General features: G+C 30.4%; 1 protein-coding gene across 1 annotated transcript in view; it reads left to right on the forward strand.

Annotated features, from left to right (window-relative positions):
* The window catches only part of LOC106787215, an 87,364-nt gene that overhangs the window by 28,972 nt on the left and 37,891 nt on the right, over positions 1–20,501 (forward strand). The window contains exons 3-8 of the mRNA XM_014749402.1: positions 4,357–4,727; positions 5,032–5,270; positions 5,366–5,580; positions 5,780–6,035; positions 6,626–6,880; positions 7,147–7,277. Coding sequence (XP_014604888.1) covers positions 4,357–4,727; positions 5,032–5,270; positions 5,366–5,580; positions 5,780–6,035; positions 6,626–6,880; positions 7,147–7,277 — 1,467 coding nt within the window. The remainder of the gene's footprint in view (positions 1–4,356; positions 4,728–5,031; positions 5,271–5,365; positions 5,581–5,779; positions 6,036–6,625; positions 6,881–7,146; positions 7,278–20,501) is intronic.

Genomic DNA, 20,501 nt, shown 5'->3' on the forward strand with positions numbered 1-20,501 from the left:
ATCGTATATGTTGCATTTTGTATCTCGAAAAGAATATTTTTATTTAAAATGAATTTATTTTGTCAGAGATCGATCATCTCGAAGAAAGTAATACAACAACTACCGTGCAATCTTTTTTCAACGATATATAAATACATAAAAAAACCCCTTGCGCGCGCGCGCGCGCTAGCCGGATAATAAAATATCGTTTACTCGCTAGGAGTAAGGAGAAGAAGAAGAAGAAGAAGAAGAAGAAGAAGAAGAAGAAGAAGGAGAAGAAGAAAATCTAATTTTTAAGCTTACGGCGTATGAAAATAGCGAAACTCTTTATCCCGAATGAAATTGAAAAATAATATTCCTATCCTGTCTAATCCACTTTCTTTCGTGGCTTCTCAAATATCGCAAAATGGAAGTTTTCAACATCATCCTCTTCTCATCCATCTTTTTAACGTTTGCTTTACAAGATAATCGATATTTTCCACTACTAACACGAGATAGAGAGAGGAAAAGAGAGAGAGAAAGAGAGTATGTGAGAAAAGGGGTTGGAAAGGGGGAGAGGGGTAAGAACCTATATGCGTTGCAATTAAACTCCTTCTATCATCGTTACAAGCTCTTCTGGCAAGAATAAACGATCTTGACGTATAGACACACATGGTGATACGTGGTAGATACACATACACACATATACGTACACACAAAGTTAACTATATCTAATATGAAACATGAAACAATATCACGGCAAGCAAAATAACTCGCGTACATTGTTGATTATTTTATATATATATATATTCGTGCAAAATAATTCCATTTATTTTTTCATTTTTTATTGGATAAAACAATAATTACGCAATACATTCATAATACTTTTTTGTCCTAACATTATTATCGAGCTTGACTGGTAAATTAAATTTTGTTTCGTAGCATTAAATTATGTTCGATTCGTGAATAGAAATTTTTGGCATTTAGAAAATGCAAATGACAAAATTCAATTTCAATTGGAACTTTAAAAATGCAATTTCAATTAGACGATTTTATTAATGATGATATGCAATGATTCGCCACGTTTACATTTTCATTACCTTACCTGCGAATAAATCCGTGTTATATTCGCGTTTAAACATTTTACGAGCTTACCTCTTGTTCGCAAATTTTCATTGTTGCATCGTGTATTCGTGTAAACGAATAGAAATGTAAATTTCTATTATCTTATTGGAATCATTCTATGCAGTTGGCGATATAGCTTTTTTACTTCTTTTTTCTTTTTTTTTTTTTTTTTTTTTTTTTTTTAATAACATTTATTCCAAATATTCTGCAATATTTGTTTCGATTCGTTTTCTTTTTTGCTTTTCATTTCTATTTACTATTGCGTTAAATAAATCTCGACGTTGTACAGCTCAACGTTGATTAATTAATGTAATACAATTATCAAAATTCATTCATAATTATGTTAAACAACAAACAAATATTTTCCATCTATTCGGTGTTTTTAAAATATCAATTTTCATGAATGATATTTTATTTATTACACATTTTCATTCGAGAACGAATAAATAATTTGAATATAATAGGTTACTCGAAAAGTAGTTTTATTTTTCAATGATAAATAAACAATCATTTACTCATATTTAGGAGTTTAAGTAGTACGAGTCAGACGCCTATTAAGTGGTCATTCATTTCTAAGTAGTAAGCGCCAGCCTTCTCGTATACTGTCAGACATTAAGTAGTAAGAGTTAGGCCTTGTACATGATCAGACATTAAGTAGTACGAGTCAAGCCCGTATATGATCAGACATTAAGTAATGCAATTATTTTCCAGACAAACCAATACTCTTCCAATGCGTTTGAAATCGTACGTGTTTCTAAATTCGATCGATGAAATAGGATTAATGAAAAAAAAAAAAAAAAAAAAATAGAAGAAAGTAAAGCTCGCAACTCGTAAGGAGGAGGAGACACTTTATTGATGAAAAAAATCTCATGTATTTAATACCGCCTTCTTAATACTTTTAAGAAAAAGCTACTGCTTTCAGGAGATAGACTGGATTTCGTTCGAAATAGAAAAGCTTTTTATTCCGTCGAGTATCTCGCCATTTCGTAAATAGGACGAAAGATCCTGGTCGTCTAGCTCATTTTCCTTTTCTTTTTTCTTTTTACCTTCGTTCCTTCTTCACGAACAAATTTCAAAGTAATTGACTTTTATTTTGTTTTTTTTTCCCGTTACTTATTTCTTTCTTTTGTTCTTTACTTATCAACAAAAAAAGATACTCGTCAACGGGTAAATAACGCGGTATTAAAAAATATCTTATTCGAAATATTGTCCGATTAAAATTGACTTTTATTTTGTATTTCTGTACTCTCTTCTACTTCTTCTTCTTTTTCTCCTTTTTTTTTTTTTTTTTTTTTTTATTTTCCTTAAATTCTTATAAACCGTGATATATTGAAAAATATTATATGAAATATTTTCTGTGGTTAAAAAATGAAGGTACGAGAGGAGGGTAAAAAGAGAAAAAGTAAAAAACCATTAAAATAGCTATAGGCAAGAAAAAAAGTGCAGTCGGAGGAATATTAAAATGCACGTCCATCGATCTCGAAACGGTCAACAACAACGTTTTGTAACGTGATTGGTGCGTGTTAAATATGTGCAGCACCACACCGAACGAATCTTTAATCGTTACAAAACGTTTGACTCCCCGTGCGTCACGCGAGCTTGCGCATCTTGCAAGCTAAAGCTTTTGCAGGTTACACACTACTACGTGCCGCTGATATACGAGCTGCAATTTATGCAATGACGTCAGCGTCAATCCCAACCTGTAGCTTCGATCGGGATTACGTTGCCGATGTTCAATACCAGACAAATTGTATACGCGTACAAATGTGTGTGTGTGTGTGCGTACGTGGTATGTGGTTTGCGAGCGTATGCGTCAATACAATTCGATTTTCGTCGGAACATTTCATTATCGTTAAACGACTCTGGTTCGTATAAACGGAAATTTTGGTAGAAAGGTTAGGGTACACGAGATATATCGTACGGGTATCGTTTAATCGGATTCTATGATAGACAAAATTAACTGAAGCCTGCATTCACCTCAGTGAAGAAAACTTTTAATAAATATTAATGACAATAACGACGATGATAACACGGGAAAATGTTTCGTAGTTAAAGTCTTTCAGATACTTTATGAAATTCAAACCTTTTCCTAAACATTTTTCGCATACTTTTGTATCTCTCTCTCTCTCTCTCTCTCTCTCTCTTTTTCTTTGTTTTTTTTTTATTTTTATTTTCTCTCTTTCTAACCAAACCTCAACAGATACCTTCGCACTCTCTCGAATTCCCGTTTGCTGTTGGTATAATAAATATAGTAGACGTTTAACGACGACGTCTACGACGTAGGTTGCTTTCGGATACTTGTCCCACGTGAATTTTGACTAAAATAAGTTCAAACGATTTATTTACATGCAAAAGAAAGAAAGAGAGAGAGAGGGAGAGAGAGAGAGAGAGAGAGAGATAAAGAAATAGGGACACGCTCGCAGACGCAATTTTTAACCGTGACGTACGTTTCTTCATGCCTATTGAAAAGAAAAAAACTTTATCTTTGATTAACCGAACTTCTTTTATATAATATCTTACCCGTACCTACTTTTATATATGTATTCTACGTGCATTCACCTATCCTACGTGTGTTCATACCATATATCTAGTTATCATAGTAAAATTTGATTGACGCAAACGCATAGAAATTTATGAGAATAGATGAAAATTTCCGTTTTCCACCATCTAGATTTGATCTTTTCTTTCGTGACGGTTTGTTCAAACTTCGGCAATGTTTCCAACGCTATTCAAATATACTTTTACGTATAACAAAAGATCAGATATATGATTTTAAATGATTTTTGAATAATACATAATATATTCAATTTAAAATATTTGTTTGAATATTGTAATTGTGAAATGTAAATATTAGTTTGCTGATATGAGATATACGATTTAAATTATTTTGTAATATATATATACATAATATTAAATTTGAAATATTTGTTTTTGAACGCAATTGAGGTATAAATATTAGATTCCTATATCAAAACTTATTATTCCTATATATTTTAACAATGATCGATTAAGATTAAACGTAAATCATTAGTGACATAGAATAATCAATTTGAGGTTTATAAAATATATATACTATATATAATATAATATTAAATTAAAATGATTTGTTTGAACCGCAATTGAAATATAAATATTAGATTCCTATATCAAAACTTATTATTCCTATATATATATATATATATATATTTTAACAATATAGTCGATTAAGATTAAACGTAATAGAAATATAATAGAAAATTATAGATTTAGTTTGACACGTGTGTGAGTTTTCAGGTGGTATCGGATCGACGACCGGGGGTGCGATCGACCGTTTAAGTTGCGGTTCAGCTTCCGCATTGGGCTACGACGTCGTCGATAAATACAGGGATGGTGGTATCGGCGAGACACCTGGAGGAGGAAGAAGAGGAGGAGCAGGAGGAATGGGAATGGGTATGGGGGGAATGGGAATGGGAATGGGAATGGGTGGGGGAAGATCGGTGTTAGGTAGAGAAAGGGAAGATGATACGAAAAGCGCGAAAAGTGCTGAAAGCGTCTCCAGAGGGGTTCTACACTCGAGACAAAGTCTTTTGGATCTTGTTAGCCATAAAATCATGGGTAGACATACGCCCACTCATCATTATTATCATCAACAACAGGTTCAGCAGGTTTGTTTTCTTCTTCTTCTTCTTGGCTTTGTTTAAATATTCGTGATATATATATATATATATATAAAATATTGTCGTCAAAAGCTCTTGCACGCGAGATTCAAACGACCAATACTAAGCGTCTTTATCGTTTATTATTCTTCTTTTTACTTTTCCAAACGGATTAGTTACTTTTTTCCTCTTCTAAGGAAGTTCAATGAAAATAATGAATATTGAATGATAAAACAAACAAAAAAAATAATCGATGTTGACGCTAGCGTTGGCTTGATTCTCGCGAGTGGTAGCAGCTTAGTGCTTCGTCCAGGTATACTCTGTGTCGCAGCGATACTTTGGCTCGTCCCGAGATTCCCTTCAGGGTGGATACGTTAATCGGGGTGCTAGCGAATTGGATCTCAGTCGGAAACCAAGAAGGAGGGACCAGCAAAGAAGTAGAATTAAGTTGCCCTATACGGTAGCTGCAACCCCGTCGCGTGATCATTCGCAACTTCATACGCCGGCCTCCATCAATCATCTCAGTAATGTCAGCTGTAATGGCACCGAAACGTTAGTATCCTAGAAGATCTACTTAAATTCCTTTTATCTTCATATTTAATACATTTAATAGATAAATTCATTTATACTTTTGTTCATATTCTTAGTAGGTACACAGCCCAACAGCAGCAACAACAACGAGGTAGTCGTGGTTTTCCTAGTCATGCTGGAACCAAAGGTTTTCGTACAGGTGCACCCAATTGGTCATTCATCTTCGACCCAGCGGGACGACTTTGTTATTATTGGTCGATGGTGGTTTCCCTAGCCTTCCTTTATAACTTTTGGGTCATCATCTATAGGTTTGCCTTCCAGGAGATAAACGGTCAGTGAATCTTACTTTTATCTTTAAACTATCCTATCCCCCTTTGATCATCGTATATTTTGAGATTAGATATTTCAAATAAAACGTTAAATATATATATATAATTTGTCCGAATTTTATTCGTGTCCCCTCTTTTTTACGAATATGTACAAGTAAATTGTTTTCAATCTATTTCCTATCATTTTTTTTACACGCTTAGGCGAAACCCGCTGGATTTGGTTCTGCCTGGACTATTTCTCGGATTTTTTATACGTTCTGGATATAATATTTCATATAAGAACCGGATATTTGGAGGATGGCGTTTTACAAACTGACGCGACCAAGTTACGGAATCATTATACGAACAGCACTACGTTTTACATAGACATTCTGTGCCTGCTGCCCCTCGACTTTTTATACTTATCTATAGGATTCAACAGTATGCTGAGAAGTTTTAGACTCGTTAAAATTTACCGGTTAGTTCAACTTTTTCTTGTCTTAACCCGTTTTTCTTTTTTCTTTTTTTTCTTTTTCTTCCTCCTAACGCCAAAATCTTACCCCATCCCTCCTCCCCCTTCCTCCAGCCGGCTTCTTTAACCCATTTGCATCATTAGCGTACGTGTATTATACATGCTCCATTTTCTTCTTACCTATCCACCGTGAGATGTACATGCAATCAACTTTTTTTTTTATTGCTCCTAAAATTGACTGGAAAACGAATGTACCTACGTGTTTGTTCATTTAGGGTTTAGGAATTTGAACGTTTGTTGTTTAGTTTCTACCTGGTAAGATTCCAGTTTGGAAAAAGTGTATAAAAAATATAAGTAATAGTTCTGATAATAATTTTCAAAAATAATCGAAACACAAGTTACTATCAATGAAATTATTGAATATTTCTTTACAATATGCAAATGGGTTAATAAATATTTCATATATATATATATATATTTATTTATTTTTATTATATCAATCCACCAACTACCAATAAAAATCCACTTGTGTTCGGATAAATAATAATGAAATATATTATGATCAGATCTGTTGTCGTTCGATCGGTTTGACACAGGTTCTGGGCGTTCATGGACAGGACCGAACGACACACGAATTATCCGAATTTATTTCGTTCCACCTCGTTGATACATTATTTGCTGGTGATCTTTCACTGGAACGGGTGCCTCTATCACATTATTTATAAGAACAACGGTTTCGGCAGTAAGAATTGGGTATTCAACGATTCCGAAACCGCTGACGTTGTTAAACAGTATCTACAAAGTTACTATTGGTGCACGTTGGCACTAACCACCATTGGCGATTTACCCAGGTAACGAATGATAATATAAACAAATTATTTTATTCTTCCTTTCTTTTCTTCTTCTTCTTCTTTTATGAGATAGAGAGAGAGAGAGAGAGAGGAAGAACAAATATGACAAATCTTCTTTCTTCTTTTTCGTGCATCGACTCTCCAACCCCCCTTTTCCACCCCCACTGCGTCTACTAACTCACTCAAACGTCAAACACGAGAGAGAGAGAGAAAGAGAAACAAGGTTTGTTTACTTTACCCTGCGTGACTTTTTTTTTTTTTTCTAGGCCAAGAAGCAAGGGCGAGTATCTCTTCGTAATAGCTCAGCTGCTTTTTGGTCTACTCCTATTCGCCACCGTACTAGGACACGTGGCTAACATCGTAACTTCGGTCAGCGCGGCACGAAAAGAATTTCAAGGTTAGTCGATGAATATTAAATCTTCTATATATAAACCGTCCTTTTTTCCCCTATCCCTTCATACCACGTTTTCTATCGTTTCCGTAGTCGTAGTTATAAACTTTAACATTTTAACTATTTAAACCCTTCGATCCCTTAAAGCACGCCTCACATTTTCGATAATTTATTTTAATCTTTTTATTAAACCCATTCTTCTTCGTTTCGCTAAACATTTTTCTTCGATAAGAAAAAAAGAAAAATAAATTTCGTCACGTTTATTATAACTTATCAAATATCACAATATAACTTGTAACAAATTTCCTTCCACAAAAAATAATTGACAATCAATTATTTGATTCGTCACGTTTAATGTTAACAAATGTGATAAAGGTGGGCAATTATTTTGGAAATATCATCGTCGTAATTGTAGTTGTAGTTGTTGGTGAATAATTTTCTTTCGGGATTACGTAGAATAGATAGAAAATGTGTGTGTGTGTTTTATTTCTTTTAATTTACTTTACTAGAAGAAGAAAAAGAAGAAGAAGAGAGACAGGAATTTTTCTTTAGCAAAAAACGTACGAATATATAGATATATATATATTCTTGATTAATCAAAGTTCTTTTCAAATAATCTTTCACCTTCTCTCTCTCTCTCTCTCTCTCTCTCTCTCTTTCTTTTTCTCTTTCCAAGTGAATGCAGCAAATCCTTTTCTTTTTTTGTTGAAAAAAGCATTCTTTCGACGATTACTACGGTACGAATAGCAACGTCAGCTTAAATGCCGTAACGAGACCAAATAAAGAGAGAGAGAGAGAGAGAGAGAGAGAGATAGAGAGAGAGAGAGTACTCGAGTGTACTTCAAAGGCTTTCGCAAGTTGGCTATCGCTATGGGGAGGGGAAGAAAAAAAAGGGAAAGAAAGAAAAAAAGATGATAAATAATTTCATTTTCAATTAAGTCTGAACAACGAATAGACACTTCATTTTAGTGCACTCACCCGCAGCTTGTTTTAATTTCTCTCCTGCCCGCAACTCTACCACATTCACGTTCTCTGCAATGCTCTTCCCTCCCCTCCCCTTCCACTTCCTACTCCTCCTTCTCTTTCCAATGTAATTTCTTTCTATTTTTCAATCTTTTTTTATTTTTTTATCATTTCATTTTATTTTTTATTATTTTAGTTTTTTTTTTTTTTATTTCGAGCCCTTTCGAAAAGAACATTTGAAGACCGAACAAAAAAAATTGTGCGAAACGAATTTTATTTCTTTTTTCCTTTTTTTGTGTTTTATGGAATTCAAAAGGCTTTTAATTCAAAGCCATTAACGCGCTTGCGTTATTGTTACATTTTCATTCATTCGTTCGTTTATTCATTTTGTTCGTTCGTACATTTATTCATTTTTTCATTTACATTTTTACTTATTATTATAATATATACGTTTTTAAATTAACAATATTTTTTCCTTTTTGCCAAATGGTCAAACTAAATATGTAGTTTAGTAGATTATGTGGTACACATATATTATATAGTTAGCTATAAAGAAGTTCAAACGAGTGATGCATATCGATTTACGCATTATTTATAGACCGATATGTGGAGTATCTATTTCTGTGTAACTACCTATAATTTAATCTATAAATTAGAGAAAAGATACTTTAACGAGATTTTTATTTATAATGTACTACTTCTTTATAGTTAGAAAATCTCCAAGAGATATCAAGTACATATATGTTTATGTATGTTTGTCTGTATATATATATGTATAAGTGTGTGTTTTATAAGTAAACATATACCGATTGAGTAATTTAAAATAGGCCACCTGAATAACTCAATTTTAATTGCTGATAGAAAAAAAGATGCATCAAAAGACGAAACTTTCAAATAATAATTTTGTTAATAAAGAATTTTAATCATAAATTTGAACAAAACTATCTAAATTTAGAATTATAAAAAATCAATTAAAAATTATATTAACAACGTTATAGTGTACATCTGTCAGTTTATTATAGTGAAAGAGTATATAGATAATATTATAGAGTCTATATACTTAGTGTCGCGAAAATACTCGTGCTCGTGTAAAAAAAAATCGTCGAGTGGAGAAATTTGAGAAAATAAAGTGTGTGGGGGTAATTTTTCTTAATAGGTATATTGAAAAATATATATCGTTCCGTTGAAAATAAAAAATCAAATTGATCTTAAAAAATTTTTCTAATCCTATCTAAAAATTAATTTAAATCGAGGAAAAATTAAATTTGTATTATATGAATATAATTGTGTTATACAATAAAAATTTATCAAAATGAAAATTTTCTGTTGATAATCGAATTAAAATGAGACTGGATTTTTTGTTTCTTTTTTTATAGGAGAATAATAAATGAAAAAAGAAGTAAAAAAATAAGGGAAAGATGTAAGAGAAGAAATAAAAGACACGAATCTTTTATTCCCGAGGGTTGAAAGGGGTCAAAAGAAAAATACGATTTTTGGTAATTACGATAAAACGACTCGTTTTCAGGCTACTTCGGGAAAGGTCGTTTATGAGATAAGAGAGGTCATTTATAATCTAACTTCCGACGTTTCTACGATTTGCGAAAAACGAGACCCGATGATTTTCCTCCCCATCAATGATGTCAAACCATATCGGAGTTGTTCATTTTCTAAATAGGCTAGATGACTATCTTAAAATATTTTTTTGGTCTTCCCTTTTTCCTCTAAAGATTACCAATTATTACTATTATTATTATTATTATTATTCGTGATTAAACACGTACAAAAGAAAAAAGAACAAATTTTTATCTTAAAAAAAATGACCAACCACTTGTATAATATATTGATTTTATATATAATTTATTTATGTATTTATTTTTTCATTTTCCATAATATTTACATATCTCTTTTTCATGGTTTTCTGTAGTAGTTTTTCTATTACGGGTTTTAAAAGCGATGGATGGGGTTGTAATATTTTATCGATGAATTATTTGCGAACGGTTTTTAAATAACAACAATATTTTTCTTACTTCTTATAAATATATTTAACGAAATTCATACGAGTGGTTTATTTTTTTCTTTTAAATGTAATATTTGCCTTAATATCTTTTTTTCTTCTTTTTTATTTACCATAAAATAATAAAAATCTAAACGAGGATGAAAAAAAAATACAGAAAATTAATGATTCCTGTTCTGAGTCTGTTTACTTTGAACGAAAGATAATTTTCTTTATTTTTAAATTGATTTTCATTCACGTTGAAGTTTGATATACGTTATCAAAGATAATAACAAAATATTTCTTGTTAGATTAGAGAGGTTTGTTGTATTAATTTAGTTAGCATGATTGATTCGATCGTAGTAAAGTAATCGATGATATAATTTAAAATAAAACGAAACCGTACGGTATCGTTTTCGATTTTTCCTCGTTCTAAATCGTCGACGTTTTGGGAATAGTTGGTAGGAAAAGAAGCATAAGTGCACAGAAGAACCAAAACCAGTACCAGAATACCAGTACCAGCAACCGGTTAGCAAAATCGCGTCGTAAAATTAAATCGATGCGGAACCACCGGTTCCGTTGGTGCCGATTGTTAATAGAAAACGTACCAACCAACCAAACCAACCAACTAAAAAAGGTTTCCTCGTTGTTTTGCATTTTTTGTTTTTGTTGCTTTTTCTTTCTTTTGGAGGTTTTTTTTATTCAACTAAATTAAAGGGGGAAAGTCTAAGGGTAACTGTTGAAACAAAGCATAGAATTTTTGTTTTCTATCGAATACATAGAGAGAACGAAAAAATATCTCTTTACAATAGAAAAGAATGAAGTTTAGAATTAATGGTTAGAATGAAAAGCGTTCGATATTTGCTTTTTTTTTATTTTTTATTTACTCTTTTATTAAAAACGCAAAAAAAAAGTATTCCAACGTGAAACGTATGATATGAAAACAGGATTGTTTGTATTCGATGTTTCTACATGTTATTTCGTAAAAAATTATTATTACTCGGAGGAAAAACATATCGGGTAATGGAAAAAAAAAAAAAAAGGTAAAAAAAGAGAAGAAATGAAAAAGAATGGGACGTATTTTGTTCGAAAATTTGTAAGATTCTGATAAGACAAAATAAAATAAATTAACGTCGAGAATTTAAACAGGAAGAAAAAAAAGTTCAACGCGTTCGTCGATAAGACTTTATGATACTCATAGTAAGTAATAAAAAAATAAATAAGAAATAAAATTCTCTAACGCATCTTGAAATGAAATTACGGTTCTAATGGTGAAAAGAAAAAAGAACAAAAATAAAAAAAAAAAATAGGAAGATAAGATTAAATTTGGGCGCGAAGGTGGGCGTAGTAGTTGCGTTAAGGGAAGGTGGGGGGGAAAGAAGAAGAAAAAAAAAAAAAAAGAAAATAAGAAAAGAAAAAAAAGAGGAACGCGTAACGAAATGAAAGTTGATTAATATTGCAAAAGTAATCTGAGAGAAATTCTTGAGCTATCGTGAAATAGCCCGAAGGGTAAGAATGTCTGTCAGAGAGATAGGGGAAGATGGAGGAAGGGTGTAAGCTAAAGAGTAGGGTAGAGAGTAGGGTATGTACCTAATCGCAACGCTCTAGTCGTTACTTTAACAATTTTCCTGAGGAAATGAAGTTTCTGTGAAAAAGGATTGGCTTGCGTTAGAAGGATCGTCTCGGATATCTCGAGATTTTCGGTGCATTTAACTATTTCTCTCTTTCTCTTTCTCTCTCTCTCTCTCTCTATCTGTTATACAGTTATGCACAAAACTTATGACAACGATAAGAACAATTTTTTATTATTATTTCCTCCCAGAGATATTTTTTTTTTCTTATGAAACGTCTAATCAAAGTTTTATTCATACGAAATAGGAAACAAACGTAGAAAATTATTTTACAAAAAAAGAAAACACACACACACACACACACACACAGATACATAGATAAATCAACTTGACCGCATCTCTCTATTTGATTGATTATTTTACATGTCAAATTAACTAATTACGAAATGAACGATCATTATCTTCTCTATATATTTCTCACTCTTTTCTTCACTAACATAACGTCTTATAATAATTCGTTCGCAAAAAAAAAAAATGATCTGCTATTAGCAATTATGTTTAAGCTTATGACAATAATAAGAACAATTTTCTATTATTATTTCTCTTAGTTGGCAGAGATATTTGTTTTCTTTTTTGTGGAACGTCTAATCGAAGTTTTATCGATAAAAAAAGAACTCACACGCATACACATACACACACGTGTACAAATCAACTTGACCGCACCTCTCATTCGATCGAAGGGACTACTTTACTTATCAAACTAACTAATTATGATAGAAAAAAATGAAACAAACGATCATTATCCTTATATCTTTCTTATTCTTTTGTTCACTAACATTAACGCCTTATAATAACACTTTCGTAAAAAGGAAACCTGTTCGAGGATCGAAACTTTGTTCATTCGTTCACGTTGATAGAAATATATCACAAAGGGCAGAAGGTATTACTGGAAATTACTTGTTCGTTCGTTCATCCCCCCCCCTAAACCCCCCTCGCGAGATTACTTCGAGTAATTGGACGAGTGACGCGCCTATCGTTTTACAAAGAAGAAAGAAAGAAAGGGATAAAAGAAATTAGAACGAGTTGGAAAAAGAATAAAGTAAGAAAGTAAGAAAGTAAGTTAGGAAAAAGAATAAAATAAGAAAAGATAGACTATCGACGAAAGAAAAAAAAAGAAAAATAAACTATTACTATTTTATCCTCTTGATTTAACAAAATTAAAACGTGAACAAAGTATTGAAACGAGTAGTATAAAAATTCGTAAAAAATAATTGAGAAGAATTGATTAACATGAAAACTTTGATTATAGTTCGTCGATTTTCTCTTCGTAGTTTTACTCGAGACAACTCTAACCACAATCTGCCTGTAACACGCACCTGCCTACCCATGAACCTGTCAGATATTAATTACGTTAATTATGTTCTACACCGTATTAGGACACTAATTTTGACGTAATTATTGTTACCACATCGATAATGCTTTATACGATCTCATTGTTTAATGACTCTCCAAATGACTTCTCTCTTATCATTTAGAATATACGTATGGTTTATTATTATTAATAATTATATTCTAACGTTATTATTTTACCTTCGTAAGAAAACAAGAATATTTCAACGGTTTCAAGGAAATTCTCTTTATCGAACTTTAGTATAATATATACGCGCGTATAACAAAAGCTAACTTTGAGAATACCAAAGATTCTATCAACAGTTTTAGAATCTTCAACTTCAAATTTTACCATTCTAAACATTCTCCTATTGTTAAGTTTATTCTCAATTCCTCATTAACATATGCAATAATAGAATAATCGTTTAATTTAATACAATAACAAAGTTATACATATCAAATCCTAATGATATCAAAGATACTATTGACGTATCATAAATCTTTATTATTTTATTTCAACCAATAAGTTCATGCCTTTTTCAAATGAATATTTCCAAAAGTATAAATTTTACAAAAACAAATCCATTATGCAGTTTCATAGTTGAAAACCATTTGATGAAACATACGAACTTTTGATTCACCCTAATAATTATTATAACAATTAAACACTCTTATATCTTGTCATTCTTTTTTTTTTTCTTTTTTTCTCAAGATCTAATGTAACCAATTAACGAACGAATCATTGACGTTCCCCTCCTTCCCCCCCCCACCGCCCTTTCCCAATGTATGAAATATTCGCACGTATCAGAAGGTAGGGGGGTGTTTCAGCTAGTTTCTCGCTGTACACCGATCGATTACAGTTTGAACGAGCTTGTAGCATAGCCGAGCTTTGCCCGGGCTTCCTTCTATCCTCCATTCTCAACATTATACTCCTGAATAGTCTTTTAATGTTCAATACTCGTGTATAATTGGTACGTCTATCCATCTTTGTCGGGAAGATTAGAAGCATTTAAGGTAATAAGCTCTCAAATACCTTCTCATTCATTCATTCATTCATTCATTCATTCATTCATTCTCATATCCCTCTCGTGGTACACATGTGTGTGTGTGTATCACGGACAGAGATGCACGCGCGTGCGTATACACATCTTAATATTTACTTCATACGATTGATGATTTCGGCAAGTATAATTCGTTAATACAAAATTCAATTTGATTTTAATATTCATTGTATAAAAAATATTATTTACAATTATCATTAGATATATGTTTATCTTATAAGATTTAAGAATACGTTTTTAATAAAATTACGATTTGGTCTGATTAATTTTTGCGTTAGGTATTGATAAAACAAATTGTATCACGTTTTATTCATTTTTCGTTTGAATTATTGCACGTTTATGGAATTGATCATATAATCCCCTAGGAAGGTATAATTATATTATGGTTGTAAACGTTAATATATATTACATTAAGAGTAAATTATTTTTCGATATAAATATGTTTATTAATTTTAAGAAATTATTTATAGAATATTATTTTCTTTATACAAATATGTGTAATTAATGTGTGTATTATATAACAATATATTTATTTTACAAATTATATTCATCCTAATTGCCATTACCTTATTATCGATAATTTTCCAAAGAAAAATCTGTGATAAATCTATATAAAACGGTGTGTATTATTTTCTTTTCTTTTCTTTTTTTCTTTTCTTTTTTTCTTTTCTTTTTTTTTTTTATATAGAGGAATATAGAAATTTTAAAAGATTTGTCGAGTTAATTCACAATGACCTCTGGCAAAAAGGCGTATCTCTTATCTCACAGTCCAACTACTGGCAAAACCTTCTTCGTGCAAGACTTTGAATAATATATGAACGAATGCTGGCTGGCTGGCTGCTGCTACTGCTATGCAGCAACGAGAACAGCCGTTCTGCGACACTATGCGCTTCGTTGCAGTGTGTCATTGTACAACGTATTAACGGAAACTATGTTATCACAGTTAACGGATAATTCGAAAAAGATTAAAGTAAAAAAACACTTAATGCCATACAGGTGTTTCTTTTTTTCTTTTCTATTTTACTTTTTATATTTTATTTTCTTTTTTTTTTTCTTTTTTTCTTTTTTATTTTCAAATCTTTATTCTTTTCTTTCTCCCTGCACTATCGATATTTATTTATTACATCGAACAAAAGCAAAGCGTTGCCATAAGCGACGTTTCAAACGATTTTTCCATGATCGTCATTAAAAGAAAAAAAAAAAAACTTTTTGGTCCTAACGCGTCATACAAAATTATCAAGTCAGTATTATCTTAGGTTTGATCATGTCTAAATTATTTATTTCTTTCGTATTGTTTTACTTCAACGAAAATCTAACGAAATTTTCATCAATAATTGGAATAACACGTTGCTAAAGATAAATAATATTCGAGTTAAAGTAAGTGAAATTTAATTGAATATTTTTGATTCCCCCTTCCACCGCCCCGTTCATTTTATATTCTGTCATTTTTTAAACGTTTACGCAATAATGTATAAATACGAAAACGTGTGTGCGTATACGAAATTTTACTAAAATTTCATTTTATCGGCGAAATTTTTTATTTTTTGTTCTTTTTTATTTTATTTATTCAATCTCGATTTATAATGCTTCAGATTTTCTTTTAGTCACGTTTCAGAAATATATATATATATAAATATTGTGAATATAAAATTGTGATAAGCATATATAAATAGTGTACCTTAAAATAATACACCTTTACATTTATTAGATTTTTGTTTGAAAATTATTGATATAGATAGTATAATTAGGATGAAGAAAATTTAGAAAAATTAATATATTATTAGTATTTACGAATTTAAGAATTTAAGATTATACTTTTCTTATTTTAACTTTTTATGCAATTGTTTCAATTAAATAGTAAAATTAATTTTAAACTAAGATTATATTGCACACACACACACACACATATATATATATAAATATATAATATAACGTTAAAATATAATGTAAGTATAAAGTATAATCTTAAAATGTATTTAGTACGAATATTATTTTCGTTATACATACATATATACATATGTAAACTTCGGAAAGTTATATAAACAACAATCAAGAAAATAATTTTAACTGGCTTTCGTGGAGGACAATGATTCAGTTTACTATTGGATTTCGAAGAGAACGGAGCACCGAACATGTAGTCCGTGTTTTTAAATTACAATATACATTTCTTTCGATTTTGTTTCAATTAAAATACATTTTTTTTTTAACGTTCCTAACCAGTGATGATTTTCATTTTATAATTTTCATCTTGTAAGAAGATTCAAATTGAAATTATTTAATATAACAAATATATTAAATTTCAAATTAAATTAATTAAATATAGAATTAATGTATACTAATGTATTTATATTTCTAAATTTTCTTCATCTTAAACACACTACCTATATCAATAATTTTCAAGCAAATATGTAGTAATTGTAATGGCATATTTTTTTTAAGGAACACTCATTAATACACCTGCACACAAACACATATATACACATACATTAACGTCATGAAATGGCAAAGGTATATACATTCGGAAGGTAACACTTAAATGATGTAATTTAATTGTTTTCCACGAACAAAAGTAAACAAAATCGAAAATCAATTGAAACGAAAAATATATTAATAATGCAGGCATAAAGATTTTTATCAGGTAACAATAAAACTTAAAATACAATCTCGAAGTGCTCGTCGTTTAGTCGTAGTTGACGTAGTAATCGAAGAAGATAATTCATTGGTTTCATGCGATACCCCATGACTGATGGCTTTTCTCTAACGTTTCGTGATAAACGAGTTCCTTTAGATTTGATTTCGTTTGACGAATATATACACGCACACGTATATAAATAATTTACTTTATTAAAGAAAATGTATTCACCCTAAAAAGATGAACAAAACATTCTTATTATACACACATACACACACACAAATTTATGAATAATTCAAATACGTTCGTTGATAAATCTCAATTTTTAATTAAAATACGAATTATTTGTTTATTAATGTATATTATGATTATAATTTTTGAACTTTCTTTCATTCGCCAATGTTCCTTATATTTTTATGTTTATTTTTTTCATATTTTTTTGTCTTGTATTTTATTCGATATAACATTTCTTTATTTTTTTTTCTTTTTTTTAAATAAAAAAATTCTTTTAAAAAGAAAAATATTATTCAATACACGAATAAAAAAAGAAATGTCAGAAATGTTGTTTCGAATAAGTTTTTGTTTTCTCTTCTTTTTATTTATCAAAATAAAAATTACGTTAGCAAACGATTTTCATTCGATATAGAATAAAGGAAAGAAAATTGTACAAATTTAAAACGCTCGTACGCGTTTCTTTATTTTCGTGAAATATGTCACGAAAAGAAATACAAAGGTTAAATACTTAACCGCGTTAAGATTTTCTATTTTTATTATCTTTTTTTATATTTTCCTTGTTGATGTTTATTTTATAAAAGGTTTACGCTTTTCTCGTTTATTTTTGTGCGTTTATAAAAACAAAACTACCACGCTGTCGAAATTTTATTCAAAGCTAATATTGATTTTGCAAATATCTTTCAAACCTTTTTCATAATAAAAACTTATTATTCGATTTTCATTTTTTGTTTGTTTTCAAACTAAACTCTTAAATGTTAGTCATCGAATCAATCGAGTTATACTTTTTTTTCTTGTAACAAATTGCATAATTGCACTCATTATGCGGAATGAAAAATAAGAAAAATATCGTAGAAGGTTATTTTAAAAGGGGGAAGGGGGAGGAATAAAAAGAAAAAGAAAGAAGGAAAAATAAAATCCCTTCGCCATCGCTTTACAGTTTTCCTCGTCGTCATAATCATCCCCTTAGATCGAAAAGGAAAAAGAAGTAACAAAAAGGTAAACGATAAAACTAAAGTGGATTTAGGTTTATGTTAGGAAACCCTAAATATGCCTATCTTCGGTTGTACAAAAGAGGACAATTGTAGAAAAAATGCTCTTTTGAGGGCCCGAGAACGAGCCAATCAAAGGGACAAAGGTTTGCTTTTATTATTTAATCAAAATTTAATCTCAGTTAAATAATAAATGAATAATGTTAGTTATGTCCTTTGACAAAAAGTGAAGTTATGTATAAAGCATTTCTTCTTTTCTTTTTTTTTTCTTTTTTTTTTTTTTTCCAAACTATACACGTAGAAAGAAAGAAATTGAACGAGTTGAACGATTCGTCGAATTCTGGTGCAAAAGTTTCTCAAGTTTCTACAATCGAAAACGTTCGTAAAGATATCATCGAACCAAACCAAATATCATTTCGTCAAAAAGGAAGTAAAGAAACATCGGAATCGGAAAAAAGTGTCGACGGATTGAACAAATCATTATCCGATATAAAGAAAATTTCGACAGATCAAACACGGGGAAAGAATTTGGAATAAGCTGAAGGAAAAAAAGATAAGAAAGAACAAAAGCACGTCGCATATACTTTTCTCCCTTCTGAATTATACGAAAATTTGTCCATTCGGATATACTCGAGTAAGAAAAATTATTTATTTCCTTATTTTGCATTTTTTTTTTTAATAATAATAATAAGAATGTGTTTCAAAATACGTGTTTGATAATAACTTTAGGGATGGTTTCAATACACTCAAATTCGTATATTTTGAAACACCATATAGAATTTTTTTTTTCATTCAGCTTTACAGAGAAACCTGACAAGATTCGGTTTATAATCTTTTAATAATAATTTCAAACACTTTCTCATACATTCATTCATTCTTTCCGTTTACTTTTACACTAAAAAAAATAAACACATAAAAATTGCAAATAATATTTCATAAAATATTAGTAGACGTGTATTTTTACGAGTACTACAACTAATTGCATGATATATTTGCTTTCAACAGTTTGATCCAATTTACGTGAAAAAAAGTTGCGAATAATTGGATAAATGTGAGAAAAATCAAAAGAATTTTATGAAAAAAATAGAAAAATACGAGTAAGTAAATAATATCTCGATGTGTTTTTAAAATAAATAGAATAATATAAGGTAAGAACAAAATTATTTTTTCTTCTCCCATATATAATTTTCTTTTTACAATCTACTTAAAATATACATACATAAATTTATTTTCGATATAATGTTGCATATATATTATATATTATTTTATTTTATTACATATTATTTTTATTATTATTATTATTATACATTATAATTTATATATCAATTATTTCGTCTATCAATTTTTATAAATGTAATTATAATTCCAAAAAAAAAAGAACATGATTGTACGTTGTGTTTCAAAGTTGGCACAAACGCAAACGTCAAAAGGATGATACGAAGGATAGAAAAAAAGAAAGTATAGTATCTCGTTTGTCTTTAGCTCGGAGGGACGAAGCAAGTAAGAGATAAAAGAGAGAGAATAAAGGAAGGGAAGTTTAGTAGAACGGTGGAGGTGAGTGGAGGGTGAAATATATATACAAAAAAAACAAAAAAAAACAAAAAACAAAAAGTCTTTAACAAATTTGTCTGTCTCTTTTCGTATAATTACGTATGCATGAAGCTTTGAAAATCGAGATCAAATTAACGAAGATAAATACAAGATCCTAACTGTGTGTTCGTGTGTGTGGATAACATCATATTTTTTTTTTCTCTCTCTCTCTTTTTCTGCCTACCCCCCACCCCACCCCACCCTTCAACCATCCGATCAGTTTTCTTTGGCTACACTTTGCGAACTCTACGTTTTCTTTCCTTAAACCTTCCCAACCTTAACCCCTCCCACCCACCCCCCCACTCCAAAACCTCCCACCCTTCCTTTTCTTCTTCCCTCTCTTGAGAGATATTACGTTGAGCGTATAAAGAAGATAAATAACAATGGTGGAAGAGTACAAAACGCATCGGGGAGAAGGTAAAGGCTTCATATATTTTATCGTGTCTTTTTCTCTCTCTCTCTCTCTCTCTCTCTTCAAGTTCCTTCACCTTTTCCCCTCTTTCCCCTTTCCCTCTCCGTACTCTTACTTTTTCTTCTACTTTATCTCTTTCTCTGTTTTTTATCCTTGAAAGATTCTTTTTCGATCTTCTTTGTTCTCTCTTAATAAATTATGAAATTCCATAGGTAAAAGCTGTTATATCTCGAATATAAAGATTTATTACGAATAAAAATGTGTTTTTAGAATTACGCTAATTATTTTATTATTATATTATATATATATATTAAATTGTCTCTGGCAAAAATAGAAATGAAAAATATGTTCTCATCGATTTAAAGAGAGAGAGAGAGAGAGAGAGAAACGATTGAA

The sequence above is a fragment of the Polistes canadensis genome, unplaced genomic scaffold (genome assembly GCF_001313835.1).
Source record: "Polistes canadensis isolate GaletaPanama2010 unplaced genomic scaffold, ASM131383v1 scaffold_4, whole genome shotgun sequence".
Classification (NCBI taxonomy): domain Eukaryota; kingdom Metazoa; phylum Arthropoda; class Insecta; order Hymenoptera; family Vespidae; genus Polistes; species Polistes canadensis.